At 53.2% G+C, this 17,776-nt stretch overlaps 1 protein-coding gene across 5 annotated transcripts in view; it reads right to left on the bottom strand.

Moving 5' to 3' along the window:
- Positions 1 to 5,851: 5,851 nt before the first annotated feature.
- The window catches only part of ILRUN (inflammation and lipid regulator with UBA-like and NBR1-like domains), an 82,747-nt gene continuing 70,822 nt past the window's right edge, over positions 5,852 to 17,776 (bottom strand). For all 5 annotated transcript variants that reach the window (XM_074332828.2, XM_074332830.2, XM_088795817.1 and 2 more), the window contains one exon: positions 5,852 to 9,026. In XM_074332828.2, coding sequence (XP_074188929.1) covers positions 8,991 to 9,026 — 36 coding nt within the window. In that variant the 3' untranslated portion in view covers positions 5,852 to 8,990. The remainder of the gene's footprint in view (positions 9,027 to 17,776) is intronic.

Below are 17,776 nucleotides of genomic sequence, written 5' to 3'. Positions count from 1 at the left end.
GACCCACGGCACTGGAGAGGCCTGGCTCTCCCAGACCGTCCTGTGTGGCACTTTTGCTGTGGGCCTCACTCACAGGACCCTTAGCTGACGCAATTCCCCACCACTGCTCACGTTTCCCCTTTGCCAAGGTTCTGTCTCCCCAGCAAGGACATGTTTCCATCAGCCCTGGATCACCCACATGGGGGAGGCGGGCGGCAGTGGCTCAGCACATACATAAGCTGCCCTGCTGACCCGTCTTGGTAACAACTGCCCCAAACCGTCCAGCTCTCTGTGGGCACCCCCAACCCCAAGCCTTCACTCCCATGGCCCCTGGTGCTCAGCCATCAGCAGCCAGGACATGTGGGAGAGCTAAGTGAAGGGAACAGCATGAAAGTAGGAGCTGGAGAGGCTCGGAGGCTGTGGGTGCCATGTGACACCAGCAAATGCCACCCTGGGGCCCAACTGTGGCCGGGCCTCCATCCTGGCCCTGGTTCTGATAAGGGTCCTGTGGGCACAAACAAACACGCCAGCCCAAGCGCTCTGCCCTCGGAAGTGAACCACAGTGGCCAAACCAGTTCCCAGGCCTGGGCTCATTCTCAACCTCGGGTACACCTGTGACCTCCCCACCCATCGTCTCTCCAGGAGCCCTGCCACCGTCTGGGGTCTGAGCTCGGCTGGGCAGTGTCCACCCGGAAATCAGGCCAGTCCAGCACGAGCCAGTCTGTCCTACTAGTCTCTCCCCATTTCTCCCGCGCATCTGTTCACTTCTCATCCAGCAGACGTGTATTGAGGGCCTGCTGTATGCAGTTGCTGGGCACAACCTCCTCCTCTTACAGCCTCTTCTTAGAGGAAATTAGCATCTCCTAGACTCTTCCAGAATGGTCAATTTCTGTATCTGAACTGCCACCCCAGAACAAGAAATACTCACAAGACAAGAATTTGCTGGAAATAAGGGCTGTGGTGCAGGAAGAGACTCCTGTACATAGACCACAGAGTTTTTGGACTCTGTCTCCCAAGTACCCAACGTCCCAGCCCCTCTCCTCAGAAGCCCAGACGCCAACATCTGGCAGATCCCAAAAACTAACAGTGGTCACCATACATGGGACATTTACCACGTGCCAGGTCCAGGTGTATGATACTAACCTTCTATGGTGTTTTAATTCCCATACCTCTGAAGGAAGTGTCCTCATTTATAGATTAGGACACTGAGGTTTCCGAGTGTTTAAATAGACTGACTACCGTGTTTCCCCAAAAATAAGACGTAGCCTGACAATCAGCTCTAATGAGTCTTTTGGAGCAAAAATTAACATAAGACCCGGTCTTATATTAAAAGACAGAGTCTTATAGTAAAATAAGATCGGGTCTTGCATTAATTTGTGTTCCAAAAGATGCATTAGAGCTGATTGTCTGACTAGGTCTTATTTTCAGGGAAACAGGAAAGTCACATAGCGGACAAGCAGTAGAGCCTAGATGCAAACCCAAGCTTGCCTACCTGGAGAGCAGAGGTAACAATTGGCCTGGAGGAGTGAGGGTCTGGAAAACATACTTGCAGGGGGAGCCAGGCCTGGGCCACGTGGTGCCCTCTGCTGGCCGTGGGCCCACCCTGCACCAGCTCTGAGGTGGCCACTGTCAGCACCCCCAAGGGACAACTCTTACACTCTTGCGCCTCTCACCTACCGCATGGCCCAGAGCAGCAGTACCCCGAAAAGGCATTCCTCCCAGCTCAGCTGCAATCCCCTCCTGGCCCTTGCTGTCCCAGTGCCGTGTGTGTGTGTGTGTGTGTGTGTGTGTGTGTGTGTGTGTGTGCACGTGCGCCATGGCGCGGGGGCTTGGCTTCTCAGTGGCTAGGAGCAGTGACAGCCCAGCCTTTCAGGGATCTTGGGTGTCCTGGTTGCTGACCAGGGCTGGGTGCTGGATGCAGGCAAGCATGGCCTCCACTCCGACCCTCCCCTCTCAGCCTTGTCTTTTTTCCCACAGCCCAGCTGGAGGAATTCCTAGAACTTGGCTCCAGGGCCCTAGACTGTCCTTGCAGGGACAGAACTACAACCTCCGGGGGGACCCTGGCTTCACGCCTCCATGCCCTGGGGCCTGGCTCCTGGGTAGGGATCACCCTGGGCCTGCACAGCATCTAGCTCCTCGTCCACTCCGTCCCATCTGCAGGAGTGACCAATAGGGGCAGGACTGGGACACAAGGTCTAGAGACAAGACAGGGAGTGTCAGGACACAAGCCAAATGCAGCCTTCGGAGCTGAGTCTGAGAAGGGGTCTTCTTGGTCAGAGAGCATCTCAGAGGGGGCTGGGCCAACCAGCAGGCTTTGAGCGAGTGTGTGACAGATGAAGTCAAACCCACTGACACTCCTTCGATAGCATCTGTACCCAAGGCTTTCAATTCTTTCTCATCGCTGATGACTCCCACATTATGTCACCTGTCCAAAGCTCCCCGCTGAACTGCAGACTGTATATCCACCTGCAGGCCCTACACCCCCCAAGAAGGCCTAACAGGCAGGCAGCCAAAGCCGATTCCTGACTTCTGCCCAAGCCAGCTCTCACGTAGTCCTTAGGTAACAGCGACGCCTGCATCCAGTGAGTAGATTCTAACTGTTCAGGCCCTCATCTCAGGACTCGTCCCCTCCGCACACTGCATCTATTAGCAAATACTGTTGGCTCAACTTTCACAATGTTTTGATGTAAGCACTTGTCACCAGCGCCACGGACACCAGCCAGCAAACACTAGGCCTCGCTGCTTCTGCCCTCGTCCCCCCCTAGTTTGTTCTCAGCACAGCAGCACCCAAAGCGATCTTTTAGGGATGTTGGGTATGTCCCGCCCTAAGCTCACGCACACTCTTTAATGGCTCTCGTCTGGCCCGGAGTGAAAGCCAAAGCCATGTCAGTCACTTTAGGGCCCACATGACCTGACCCCCTCACCTCCCTGACCTCCTCTCCTACTCGTCTCACTCACCCTGCACAGCCGTGCTCCCATCCCAGCGCAGGGCCTTTGCATGTGCTCTGCTCTCTGCCCGGAACTGGCGACCTACCCTGACCAGAAGGCCAGCTCTACGAGGGCAGGCGTTTTTGTCTTTTGCTTCCTGCTGTCCCTCCAGCACCTACAATAGTGCTGGTGCGTGATGTCCAATAAACAAGTGAGTCAACACACTACAAAGGGACAAGAGCAGCAGAGCTCTCCCAGATGGGGCTGCGCAGTAACTGGGAGGCCCCTTCTCAGGCCTCCTCCCCCTCCAGACACACGGCAAGAGGACCACCAGGAAGGAATATTCCTCCGAGTGCCGCTGGTCTCCTTTCAGTGACTCAAGTATACCACCTCTCCCATCTTCCCGCAGGCCCTTTCATGGTTCCTTTCACATCTCTCCGTCAGGTCTCAGCTTAAGTGTCGCTTCCTCAGAGAAGCTTCCCAGATCCTCTAAGCTAAGGGTGCTTACTCCATGTGCCCCAGCACCTCCGTTTTCATGACACTTAAGGAGTCACTCATTCACCAACTGAGCACCTGCCGCTAAAGGCCTCAGGTGGGAGGCTGTGAGGATTAAATGTTTATATAAATATTGAACAGGAGTTGGTCAGTTAACAGTCAGCCAATATTACCGTAATTACAGTGGACAAACATTTGCTGCGACAGAAAAGTAGCATACTAAAAATAATGTGTACGCCAGAAATCACAGCCCTGAGTAAACCCCAGGAAATGCTGGGGAACCCACGTTTGAAAGTTACTGTTCAAACATGGCTGCAGCTCCCTCAGTGGCCTGGCCAACAGCCCTGGCAGACAGGGCGCTGCCAACCCCTCCAGGCCGTCTCCTACTGTCCTCGTCGGCTTGTCAGAAATGAAGAATCTTGCCCTCTTTCTCAAGATTTACTAAACCAGAGTCTGTATTTGAAGACATCCAAGTTAGAGAAGCACTGCCCCAGATCACAGCGTGTCAGAACTGAGGACATGTAAGTAAATCCATGAATTCCAAGGCCTGCTTTCTAAACCTGTACATCCCGCTGGATAGAGCGGTCATCTGAAACCCAACAGTCAGAATGTCAGAATCCATTCTCAGGACACGGACCCCCAAGCTCACACACATTCTCCCGCCCCACCCCCATTTTGAAATAAAGGGTTGCCAGGAGTGCCCCCGGTCCCCGAGTGCCTGTTCCCTTGGCCGCCAGTCAGGGCTGGACCAGGTGGTGTCTGGGAAAGTAGCCGGGTCACAGCACCCAGCTGAGGGAGAGGCTTTCTTGAGAACAGGGTGGGAGGCACCCAGGTACAACCTGAGCTGGGGCAGGGAGGTGGCCTGAGAGGACCTGTTTGCTCTGCCACGAGGGCTGGGCCTGGACCACACCACGGAGATGCCTCCCCCACCCTTTATCCCCCAGACAGAAGCTGGGCTGAGAGCCCCTACCCTGTCACCCAGCCCCCGTGGGAATGGCGTGGGCCAGGAGCTACCATCAAACCTGCTCCCTTCTCCCAGGCCCTGGTGACTTCTTGACAGGTTACAGCCCCAAAGATAAACAGATTCTGCCAAGCAAATAACTGTCCGGCAGCAGGGGTGTTGGAGAAGGCCTGGGAGTGGGTCTGAGCTGCCAGAAGACCCAGGTGACAGGGTGGGGGCGCCTCTCCTGCAGAGAACAAACAGCCCTGGGCACCTGGAAGGAAGCAGGATGTAGGTGCATTGTCTGGCACTAGGGGCGGGGGCAAGCGCGCTCCCCCAGGGGTCTCTGGGCCAGTCTCCCAGCTCCCTCACGCTGGGCTCTGTATCAGGCTATACACAGAAAAAGGAGTCTTGCATTCAGGCCCCTTGGGGAAGGGACGCGTCTTTTGTGGTGCCTCCACATCTCTCATGCAATCTGTGGCCACAGGTCCCTTCACTGAGTCGGCTACAGGGAGATGGCCAGGGGATCCCCTGCCCCCACTTCCCACCCCCTAGATATACAGCTCACATCCAGGTTCACCATCACTTAGAACACACGGCTTTGCCAGCCAGGGTGAAGACCCAGTCTGGGGGTCTGCAATTCAAGTGGAAACAATGCCAGCGTCTGCGAGCTGAGGGCACAGGTCCACACCTGCAAGCCCCAAGCGGCTGCCTCCCCTCTGATGTCACCTTCCTGCCAACGCAGAGGGGTGATGACGTGACACGACAAATGAGTTCTGAGCTCTTAAGAACTCCAGACGCGCAGGACTGGATCCAGTGACCACACCACTGGCTGTCATATTTGTCGATTAAGTTTCCTGCATGCTATGTGACTGTGTGACCTGCCTCTTGGCCAAGGTCACAGGCCTGCGTCACGTAAGTACTGGGTGGGCTCCAAGGGTGTTTGCCAGTTGCCTGGAGAGTGGTTTCTTCCTGACTCTGAGGATCCCAGACCAGTGCCCCACACGTACCTAATCCCTACTATGCCAGGAGGCCTAGAGCACCCAGGAACTATACGCACCCATGGGAAACCCTCTCCTAATTCCAGGGTGCCGGGGCCCACATGGGACTGAGAAGGGCTCCCCCGGAACTCAGCCTCGCCTGCTTTCCCAGCAGGAAATGCCCACGATACTCTGTACGCCTCCTGTACTGCGTGCTGGCCCCAGTAAACGCCCCAACGGTGCTGGCTGGCTCCTCAACAGTAACTTCTTTTGAGCCGGGAGAGGGCAGTGCCAACAGATGCATGGGACCCTGGGGACCTGCGGGCACTGGAAGCAGTTTCCTCACCTCTCTGGTCAGTAGGAGCCAGGGAGGGCAGCAGACCTAATTACACCCCCAGGACTGAGTTCCCATTTGCAAAAGGGAGCGACCCAGAAACCAAAGCATGCACATCAGGGAGCCACCCGAGGGGCCAAGCAGATACACAGGGGGTTGAGGGCGCAAGAAAACACACCGACACACGAGCAAAGGTTTTTGTGTGTGTGTTAATTTAATCATACAAATATTCATTTATACAGTAAGGAAAAACCTCCTCATCTTCATCTCCGCCCAGGCCCCACGAGGCCCCACCACAATCGCCCACCAGCTTGCTCACTACCCACCATGATGAGGTGGACGGGCAGCCACTGCTGCCCAGCACTCACCCAGGGAAACAAGGACAGGCGGGGCAGGGTGCAGTGGGGATCCGCTTGCTTTCCTGAGCCCTGGCAACCCCATCATCCTCTCCTGCTGGGGCTGACTGAATTTGGGGAGCTGTTTATTCTCACACCCACTCCCGACCCCGGCCACCCTCAGGCCACACCAGCTGTCCTGGTGAAGTTCTTTCCAGGTTGGAAGTGCTTTTGCTGGACTTCAGCTATAGCCAGTCCTTACTGAGGGAGAGAAGGCTGTTTCTTGTAGAAAAATGCCCCAAATTCAACTGTCCCCATGACGAAAAGAAAAAGAAGGCATGCACGCGTGCACACACATCCACACACACCTCACTCCGTGCACACAGGGAGGCTCTTCCCAGGTGGAGCCTGTGCCTCCCACCCTGGACTCAGGCCCCTAAGGAGGGCGCCTGCCTGACCTCGTGGGTACGACCCTGCTGGTCCTGCCCGAGACAGCCTGCCGTGTGGCGCGGAACAGCAGAAGCTCCTGGGGCTGAGGGTGGCCTCGGGCACCCCACCAGCAGGGGATGAGGGCTCCAGGCACGTCAGAGACCAAACGAACGTGCTGAGAGGCGTGGGGAGCCCTGGGCGTGGGGAGCCACGGACCCCGGCCCCTACTCCCTGGCCTCTGCAAGGAGCCTACCTCTCCAAGGACGTGTACGGACATGGTTTGTTCTTGGGAGGAAGCCAACGTGCGTGGGACAGTTACCTTGACGAGCCAGGCTGCCCACAAGCAAGAGGAGCAGGACGCCTCCGGCAGGAATGGCGGCAGGAAGCCCCTCCTGGGAAAGAGGGAAGGGGCCCCGAGCGTAGGGAAGATGAGAACGCCAGGAAACCAGGGGCCGGAAGCCTCCCACGACCCTGCCAGGGGCAGGTGGAGACGTGCTGCTCTGAGGGCTACCAAGCCAGGAGAATGCTGGGCACGGAGGGCTCCAGGTGCTGGTGTCCCAGGAGGTTGGCACCGACAGTAGCGGCAGCCTGGGCCTAACAGGGCCCTCAGACAAAAAGCCATCGTGAGCTCCTGGCTTGGGTGGTGGCTGGGGCACCCAACAAGGAGTCCAGTCTGCTCTGCTCAGGAATGGGGCACTCTTCGTGTGCATAGAAAGGGGTGCTCCAGTGTGAGCCCTAGTCCAGCCCCAGACCTAGACGCACTGCCCTGCTCAGCAGGCCGGCTCCACTCTCCCCCAGGGCTTCTCCAGTGGACCAAAATTTATTCCCCCTTTTATTTGGGGGGAGGGGAGGAGATAAAGGGTCATTTCATACAAGCTTTTCTCCCACAATCAAGCTTTAAAAACAACAGTCTCAGAAGAGGATGAGGAGGAACAAACAACACACATTTTTGGAACTCAGACACCCAGACAGAGACAGACGGCAGGCAGACCCTCACCCACACCCAGGCTCTAGGACCCCGTGCAGCCACTCCTCACCTGGTCTCCCTGCTCGTCTCACACCCCTGGGATGGGTGGGGGATGGCAACAGGCAGGCAATCACACCCTAGATCCATATCCCCGGCTGTCAAATCAACCAAGACTCGAGGGAAGGAGGGGGTGAGTGAGAAGAGAAGAGGGACTTTGCATATTCTTGTATCTTTGGCAGACAGCTGTTCTAGCCTGGTTCAAGCTTCCCATGGAGGGACCCACACCTCAGCCTGCTAGGAGTCCACAGGACGCCGCTGGGGCCACCTGCCGAAGACAGCAGCCAGCCAACCAACGCGCCTCTGCTCTGGCTGGGCTGCCTCTCGCCCCCCGCCCCCCAATAACCAGGCGTCCTGCTCAAGGCGGGGGTTCTCTCATTTCCATCAAATTGTGGTCTCCACGATCAGTCAGTAACTGCGGCCCTTCCCCACGGCAAATTCCCCATTTCTGGCTGTCTTTTCATACCGTGACAGCTCAGCCTCCACTAACAAGCTGTGAAAACACCACAAAAGACAATTGAGAGGAAACACAAGGAAGCATGGATGTCTTCACACTTCCAGCTGCACACTCGCTGGTGAGCTGCACCAACACCCGTGTGTGTGCACGTGGCACACGCATACACGCAGCACGAGCCACTGCTCCCAGAGTGAACAGGGAGCCACTGTGTATAAAGAAGCCAAAAAAGCAGTAAGCATGACGGCGTTTCTGACAAGAGAAACATGGAAGAAAAGCAATTTGAATTGTTATAAGTGCGTGCGGAAGGACACCTCTCGGGCTCCGAAACGCCCACGTCACCCGAGACCTGTCCTCAAGGCTTCCTCTGCGACCCACACAGGGAAGTTTGGTCTTCAGAGAGGTTCTGATGGTAACAAGCCACAGGGTTGACGAATACAAATGTTAAAGGTGTAAATCAACAGAAGATTAAAGAGAAGGGAGGAGGAAAAGGGTGGTAGATAATTCATTGGCTGATGCCACTGAAAACAAACGGGGTCAAAGACTCGCGCAGTCACGTGGCACGGCAGGGCCCCCTGTGGCACTGACCCGCAGAACCCCACACACGCCACGCCAGCTTTCACCTGAATCGCTTCCAGAGCAAGCAGCTATTCTACAGAGTACGCTATCCCTTATCTAAAAAAATAAAAGTGGGGAAAGAGAAAAAAATTAACATGTGCTCAAAACTACAACCTGTCTGCAGGCAAAATAAGATTTGTTGAAAAAGATGGCTTTTTTCCCCCATTTTAAACTGTTTTTCCCTTCCCGAGTGACCTACGACTTGTCAGACTGACGCCTACTAGACAGAGCCCACGGCGGCTGCATGGATTTCTTCTTGGAGCCTCCACACCATTCCAGCGATTCAGCATTCACACATGCACACTGAGTTTACTCAAAACTAGTCTGTTCTGCTTCTTCCTCTTCTTCCGGGATGGGGTGGGTCAGAGCCAGGGGTCCATGCGATGTGGTCTGCAATCCAGAGGAACCCCCTGCCCTCCCCCCACCAAAGTCAGGCCTTCTGTCTTTTGTAAGTTTCTTCTTGCTGACACCCGCTTAAGACTGGCCGAAGGGGTAAGGCCCGTGGAGCCCCTGGAAGAGAGTGAACACAGTCAGTGAGGGCAGACACACGGCAGGTACAACTTGACAACCAAAGCCAAGTAAAAGCATCTATGGTTCCCAGGGAGCCCCAAGGAAGCCCCAGGGCGCAGACAAGGCTTGAGGGGTGTCCTTACCATACAGACCTCAGGCGGCCAAACAGCAGCACATTTCGAGTTGCTAAGTGTTCTCACTCACAAAACCACCCCATCCAGAGAGAGGAGGGGTGGGGAAGCGTCCTCTCATCTTTCAACCTGTAGCTCAATGGGTGCCAACTTTCCTCTACCTCGGTCACAAAGCCTTCCTTCCTTCTTGACAACAACGTCTCAGACTCTCTGCTAAAGACCCTTGTACACCACTTCCTGCACCTTAACTTCCAAGATGCAGGTTACTATTTATTAATGACACTTATGTCAATAACACAAGCACTGCAGCAGAAACGTGACCACCTACTGGGCACCTAGGTACCAGGCACGTCCTAGGAGCTTTGCATACAGGCTTCCATCCTCATCCCAACAGCCAGGTGAGAATTACAGCCATTTGACGGATGTCCATTTGACCACAGAGTCTGAGACTTGTTCAAAGTCACAAGGATAGTAAAAGGCAGAGCCAAGATTCAAACCCAAGTTTGATCTCTGTTCTCCCCACATGGCCTCTCCCTTGCCACATGAAGATAAGTTTTATTCCAAATTCCCAAAGGCATTTTCTATGAGCTTGGCTGGGATGAAAAGGCACCATAGTCTCACTGTTCCCTTAATGAGGGAAGAATGAGACTCCACGATGTGCCAACACGAAAAGCAGCTGCACGAACTCGGTGGAGGGTGACCCGTGCCTCTCTCCACTGCCACGCGGCTCCTGGAGAATGCTCCTTGGAAAGACCCCGTCAAGGTCAAGGTAACTGGTAACCAGCCTCACTAGAGTCCACACCCTAAACTGCCCCCTAGACCAAAGGGACCCAATGGGCGCAGAGAGCAGGCACCTCAGCCGTAACCACAACAAATGGCCTGACAGGGGTTTCCTGATGTTTGACAAGAGGCGGCACAGGAATGGCTGAGATGACATTTTCAATTAGCTTGATGGGACGTGGGCAGTCAATATTTGACTGTCTTTAAAAAATGATACATTTTGTTGAAAAGAAACAAAAGTGCTTGGTTGCAGGGCTGCCAGTGATCAGAACCCCTTTCAGTATGACTGTTTGCTGCCGTCTCCCTGGCATCTGGCATGTTGCCTGGCCCTTAGTTGGTACCCAAAGTATTTGCTGAATTAACAGGCATTTCTCAGGCTACTATCTGGAGTGTCAGAACCCTCTAAGTCCCAGGAATATCAGTCCTTCCAAAACCAAGTTTTTAAACAGCTGCTTAGGCCTGGGGACAAGTGGCCGGGTCATGCCATCCGTCTGGCCTCAGCCTCCTGGGTCCTGGAGGTGTATAGCCCTCAGCTCCCTGTGCAGTGGAGCACACACTGTGGAGAACGAGGAGGAGGGACCTGGCTTCTGCCCCCGCTTTGCACCCGCTCGCCCAGTGACCTTGAGAGAGGTCCTGCCCCTCACACGCTCTCAAGGTTCCTCCTCACATCTTTCCAGATTTAAGGCTCTAGGAGTCAACACAAAATGCCCTGGCTCAGGAGGATGAAAAACAGTATTTCAAGAAAGAGTGCCCTTTGGTCATGCTTAGGCCAGAGGTCAAACTGCCAAAAACAGGGAACATGATATTCAAGTTTCCATGTTTTTCAGTGAAAAGCACTGAAATTGTTCTTGCTCCCCCACCCCGCCCCCTGCCCCCGCTGCCCCCCCATACAAAGCCACAAAAGACCAGCTGGAGAGCTGCTTGGTGGTATCACTGAACTAAAGCGCCTAAAAAGGTGAATGTGGGGGTGGACAGGCCGACACTGACGGAGCACCCACTGTGTGCAGGGGCTGTCCCAGCACCGTAACAGGTTCTTTTTAGTTCTCACAAAGACCCACCGAGACAAGCATGGTCTCCACGCTCAGAACGGCGAGGTCACCTGATCAAGGGCACAGAGCTGGCAAGCAGAGCAGTAGTGTTTAAAATGCCCAAATGCCACACATCTGCCAGCCCCTGAGCCCATCACGCCTCCAGCAGGCCAGCTGAGGTGGTAACCATCTCAGCAGCCAGGGCACCCTCCTGCTCAACCCAGTGCGGGTGGGGAAGCAAAGGGCTGACAGACTCCATTCTGCAGGGCCTAGTCAGAGGGTCACACACACCACAGGTGGAAAGGAAAGAAGCTTAACACAAGCTGCTCTCAGCACTTCCCAACAACATTCATTCACCTGGAACAATCCAAGGAAAGCAGTAACGGCTTAGATTCCCATAAGATTTAAAACTAATACAATACTCAAAGGTCTCTCTGTACAGGAAAAAATGAACAGAGAAAAGAAAACCCTCAAACAAACAGCAGTTGTTTTCTATGAAGCATTTCCCCCGTTACCCCGTTAGCCTAGATTTCACTGCTTTCCAGACGAAACTTCACATGGGGTTCAGTAAAGCGAGCACCGGCCTTGTGACTCGTCTGGGAAGCGTGAAGGGGTCACGACTGTGCTAAGCAGCGGCTGCATACCCCATTTACAGACGAATAAACAGGTCCTGCAACTGGCAGAGAGCGGAATGAAGACGCGCGTGCATTTCCCGGTTTCCACGCGACAGCCCGGCCCTGAGACCATTCAGCGTGGTACTTAACTAGCTTAGATTACAGGGTGACCGCTCGTCCTCACCGTCCTGACTGAGGGTCTGTGCCTTTTGGGAGGAAAAATGTGACCTAATTCCCTTTTACCCAGAAAATGGCATATTGTCGTTGTTGATGTTTAGCTGGTGCAGAGAGGTGGCCTGAGAATGAACTCTACTTTCTTTCCATCCAAATGAACTGCCATCCCCTCAAGAAAGGGAGAGAAAGCCAATTCTGTTTCGAAACCACTTTATCATCTAGACTCCCCACATGCAGGACCGGAGGTGTCACAACTGGATCACAGAACACAGGCAACGCAACACGAGTTATTAAGGAAAAGCCTGTGGAGATTCCAACAACAGCGTGTCCAGGGCAGCCGACGGCAGGAGGCCAAGCGGGAAGTGCCATTCCTAACAGTGGGATGGAGGTCGATTCGAAACGGAGGCCCATCCACATTTCCGGTTCTACTGGAGTTCCCGCAGCCGGTGTAACAGGCTCTGGTGGCTAATGTCTCTGATCCCAGTCTAAACGTAGGCTTTGGCAATACAGACAATATTCACTTCTCCTGGGGCCTAGCAGTTCTTCCAACTTTTTATCTGTAGGAAAAGCAAATGCCAACTATTTTAACTAACCGGGCATCACTGACAGCTCTCTGTAACAGCTGTACCACTACTACGTAGGGAAACAGCCCAACGTATAGCTGCATCGGATGCTACCCCAGAGCCCCGAATTAAACCCTGACTCAAGCAAAAACTGGGGTCATCAGCAGATTACAAAGCTCAGCGAGTCTGATGCAGGTCACGCTTCGCTCTATGAGCAATCACTCATCACCACGTCCCAGCAGCAAGGCTGGATGTATCCGAGCGAATAGAGGGGATGAATAATCAAACCCAGAAAAGAATTCCTTCATCTGACTCTAGGTCTGAAGGTCAGTTCCCCAGGGCCTCCCCAACCTCCACAGAAATTCAAAGGCTACATTTATTTCTCAGAGCAGCATGCCATCCGCTAGGGACAAGAAAACCTTCCTGGTGAAGGAGAGACCGGCAGGTGCTCAGGGTTGAGCTGCTGCCTGTTTGCCACTGAACAGCCGTCGTGGCTGGTCTGAGCCCTGGGAGCCGGGCCCCTGGGCTCCATCCTCACCAGCTAAGACAGAGGGCCTCCCTGCCTGCTGGCGTCTGGGAAGACGCTGCGGCCTCAGACAGGGTGAAAGATTACAGCGATTGGCTCAGGTCCTGAGCTGCACTTCCGCGATGCAGTAACTACTGCAAGCCATCATTTGGCAAATTTTCCACAATGTTTTTAAAAGAGAGCATTTCTAGACATAAAAGAAAAGCGCAGTCTCATTCATCACAATCGCCTGACAGGACAATTTAAGATCCAGTACTCATATAGTCATGATCCTGCTGTCAAAGCAAACCTTAAAACAAACAAACAAACACCCACCACCTGTCTGATTGGTTTTTCATGAATCTGTAGCTGCGCCTGTGGAACAGCAGTCACTCTCAGCGCGATTTGGTTCTCACTGATCTTGTGTGTGCACCTACAGTATCTTCCAGTTCTTCCGAAAATTACACAGACTCAAAACAACTTTTCCAAAAAGGGGTACTAAATACTGTCGGAGAAAACACTAACTGTATGCCAAGTACTAAAAACAGGAAACTAGTTCTGTTTCAGCTGGAATTTTTCTTCAAGTGTCTTCATCAATTTTCAATGGTGGGAAGTGCAGTGCTGACGAGGGTACAAGCTGTTCCTGCCGATTATTTGTGCCTTGCACACAGGACTCAAACATCAGTAAAATGAATGAATGGACTGTGAAATACTTTGCACTAGTGAGCCACCTCTGTTTTTAACCTTCTAGCGGGGAAAAAAAATAAGGTTGAAATTCCTTATGAAACAAGCAAGTTACGGGGCTTTCTAGGTTGCTTTTTTTCCCCCTCTTTTTCTTTATGAAAGCCTGTTGTTTAGAGAAAACACAACAACACGAAACTTTCACATACCTGTCTTTATTTTGCTTTTATCTGTAAGTTGATGTAAATAAATAAAAAGCTTCCCACAGCCTAACAGAAAGACAGAAGCGTTGGTGCGGCAGTGAGGTAACACGCTCCGGTGTGTGCATACTGATGACAGCTCCAGATAACCCCCCCCCCCATTTCCTGGGCCAGTGTCACTGCTCCACCCGCCTGCTGCCCCCTTTGTATTAATTCTGTGTACTGAACACAAACACAGAAGAATACAGGGCTTAGTGCGAAGTTCTGTCCTGATCCTGTACTGCAAACACCATGTGAGGCGGCCTGGCTCGGCTGGCGGGGGCCCGACACTGACTGAGCTTGAGCCCCGATCAAGCGCGCCAGTCTCTCATGATTTAGAAATACGATGAACTTTGTCCTGTAGGACGCGGCAGGGCAATGAGGCCGCCCTCAGAAATGCTCAAACCGGGCCCCCTAACGGGCCGACAGTCTCAGAGGCGGCTACTAGTGCGGCTCTCCCGTCGGCAGGAGGCCCCTCCGGCAGATGCTTTAACTCCGGTGTTCAGACCGTCATGCGATGTAACTGTGAATGAGGACACGTTACTTAAAGCTCTAGAGGACAAGGAGGACCCTGACTGAGTCTGGCTTCCCCTCTCAGGAAAGACTTCAGAAAAAGCTGTTTGCTGCCTGGAAGTCCAGCCCCAGAGATCTCACGTAATACCAAGTGTGCGAGAATCCAGGTGGGATGCTGGCAGGCAGAGCTCTCGCGACCATGTCCTGCAGTAGAGACTCCTAACAAGGAAGAAAGAACTGGCAAGAGTCTCACTGGGGAGGACACCCCAAAAGAGAGGAGCTTATCCAAGTTCCCAGCCACGTGGCCACTGGTGCCGTCCTGCCGCCTGAGGCCCATGGTGAGGCTGCTGGTCCCATTTCCTCTCCGAATTTCCATTCGGGCTCCTGTCACCTTCTGTCAACTACCCTTTCCTCACACACCATCGTCTTCCCGCATCTCTTACAATTAATTCACAGCCTCAGCCCTGCCCCCCGCCCCCAACAGCTGGCAGGCTGAGGGAGGATAAATAAATCGTCTCTCCTTGGGGGTCCCATTCAGCCACATTTGATTTCACGCAGCCACTCCCGCTCAGAAGCACTGCTGGCTCTGTTTCCTTTTCCATTAAAAGTGAAGCCTCCTCTGCTTGGCTTTCAAAGGCCTCCCTCCCAAACTCGCCCCACCCTCCCTAAGCACATCTCTGTCACCGGTCACGCTGGTCAGTGTCCCGTGAACACACCTTGGCTGTGGTTGCCTCTGGGCCTTCCTGCATGCGGTTCCTCGTCCCTCCAATTCAGTCCGAATCCTTATCCACCATCACTTTTATGGCTACTCCGAACCTCACTGCTTTCTCCTGCCTCCAAACTCCTATGAGCCGAGTGGCACTCGGTGTACCCCATCTTTACTGCTCTCCTTATTTCCTGTCAGCCAGTCACATCTGTGTAGTCAGGCAGCAAATTCTTTGAAGATAAGGACTGGCACAGGCTGAGCACCAAGGAGGCTGAATTAACTGAACAATATCCAAGTTATCTCTGTGGAAAGCAGTTCGAACTGACCCTTGGGCAGTGAAATCACAGCAAAAGCTGAAGACCCTCTTTCTTTGCAGGTGAACATGCCCAGTTTTGGAAAGGGTCTCACTTTCAGCTGAGTGCTAAGGAAGCCCACTTTTCCCCCGTGAGCTGCAGCTCACAGCCTTCCATTCTGCACCGGGTTCTGCCCGAATAGTTACTGCAGCTGAACCCGGAGCAGCTACACTAGGAGACGCATTCTCTCACGCTTGTGAATTACACTTATCTGTCTGAGCCTGCAGTTAGCCCTATTTTGAGGACTTTCATCAGAAATTAAAGTGCAAAATTCAGAGCATAGGGAAGAGAATACATCCTTACAACCAAAATGAAACATCCCGGCCATCTTGGGAACGCCAGCTCGGTTTCAGCTGTAAGACTGCCCAGCATCAGATCAGTGTAAAACAATGCTTGGAGACCCAAAACAAATAAAATGGAGCTGAACAGCTTTGAAGCTGTTGAGGTACAAAAGGGCGAGTTCCTGGAGATACTTTTTATTCTCAGTCAGACTGTAATGTTACAGACAACAAAAGACATTTTCTGAGGCTCACAATGTTTGCTCCATTTATTTTTTGAATGCACACATGACCCGTGCCAATGCAAACACCAGCAGGGCTGGGAGGACTTTACTGGCTGCTCCGGGTTTTCAAAAGAGGTTCATCTTTATATCATTAAACCAGTCTCCTGGCAAAGTCCTTGTTACAGAATGTGCTCATCTGCCAGCAAATGGGGGGCGGGGCGCAGCACACAGGCTCCTCAGTCGCCTGCCTCGCTTCCTCCTTCGCCACAGTCTTTTGTAGGAGATCTCAGCGTATAATCTACCTGCAGAGAACAGCCAGCAAAGTCGCGCCTGCCAGCAAACCTCATCACAGTACAGTCGGTCTAGAAGAACATTAGACTCACAGGGCCCCTGGGTTCCAGCCCAGGGCCCACCCCCCGTTTGCCGGGAGAATGTGTGCAAGTCACTTACAGCATCCTGCTTATTTTGTGAAATGACGAGCATAACGACACAACTCCCAAGAGTGTTGTGAATTAAGAATAAATGCAGTAAAGTTGCTCTGGGTAACATGAAGTCATTTGCTCACGTTAGCCATGGCTTTAAGCGCAGTCCTTGGACCTCTCCTCTATCTCTGCCCGTGGCCCCCGGGTAGGGCGACATCCGGCAATGTCTGAAGCCACTTTCAACTGTTATGCTCAGGGTTGGGGAGGCACTATTAGCATCCAGCCGGTAAAGGCCAGGGACGCTGCTAAACATTTTACAACACGTAAGACCCCCCGCCCCCAGACTTATCTGGCTTCAAATGTCAGTAGTGTTATCCGTGGCTGAGAAAGCCTGCCCTGCTCTCATCACTTGTAGACTGCAGCCAGTCTCATAGCATTAGGTACCATCCAGATAACATGACTCCCAAATTTAGATCTCTACCCAGACCTCTTTCCTAAGCGCTGCAACCAACTTAGACATACAAGAACCCACTTGACACCTCCCTTCAGATGTCTACGGAACGCTCCGCTGTGCCCCAAATGGAACTCCTAATCGCTGCCCGCTTCTACACAGCCTTTCCCTTCTCCACGGAGGCCAAGTCCACCCTGTTAGCTGTTCAGGCCAAACACCTTGGTGTCATCCTTTACTCTCACTTACGTCCCCCTACAACCTCCTTGCAAATCCCGTAGCTCTAGCCACAAACTAGACCCAAACTTGGACCACTTCGCCCACCTCTGTGACACCACTCCCGTCCAAACCACTCTCTCTCCCCCCCTGGACCGTTGCGTCCACTTCCCCGTTGGTCCTCTGCGTCTGCCTTGCCCTGTATCCCCTACATGAGAACAGAGGGATCCTTTACCACCCAAAGACAGACCACACCACCCCTCTGCTAAACCCTTTGATGGTTCCTGTGTCCCTCAGAGCAGAAGCCCTCCGTGACGGGGTTTGCATCCTGACCCCATCTCCCTCCCCACCCTCCTCTCCTCACCCACTCTGTTCCTCGAACAAACTGGTCAACTTCCACCTCAGGGCTTGGACTGGCTGTCCCGTTGCCTAAAGTGTTCTTTCTCCAGAAACAAAACCCATTTAAAGGCAATAAGAGAGCCCCTAAGTATGTTCTAGTTCCAAAATGCTAAGTATGTTCAAGGGAGATTTTAAATTCGTTCTCGAAAAATAAAACTCCAGAGACTATCTTTTGGCAACAATCAGGGAATATAGACAGGTTTTGTAACTTCAAGAGGTACAGGTACTGCTGTCATAAGAGTTAATGGAAATTTCAATGTCAACAAAAATCTAAGCCCACGTGACTCTAGAGGTCCTGGGGAATCTTTTCCCTTCCTGGAGGCGAAGATAAGGGCTGGTTTCTGTAGTGTCCGCAGCAGCTTATGGGGAGAGGAGGGTTAGTGGTGGAGAAGTCACATGATATTTGGTCAGTAATTGGCTTGCGCATCTGAAATGTAGGAAGCAGCGCTGCCGAGCCCACAGCTGTTAGCTCAGCC

The sequence above is a fragment of the Rhinolophus sinicus genome, chromosome 2 (assembly GCF_057876585.1).
Source record: "Rhinolophus sinicus isolate RSI-liver-muscle chromosome 2, RSI-T2T, whole genome shotgun sequence".
Classification (NCBI taxonomy): Eukaryota; Metazoa; Chordata; class Mammalia; order Chiroptera; family Rhinolophidae; genus Rhinolophus; species Rhinolophus sinicus.
Note: the sequence above shows the minus strand (reverse complement) of the source record. Positions and strands in the feature narration are given on the sequence as shown.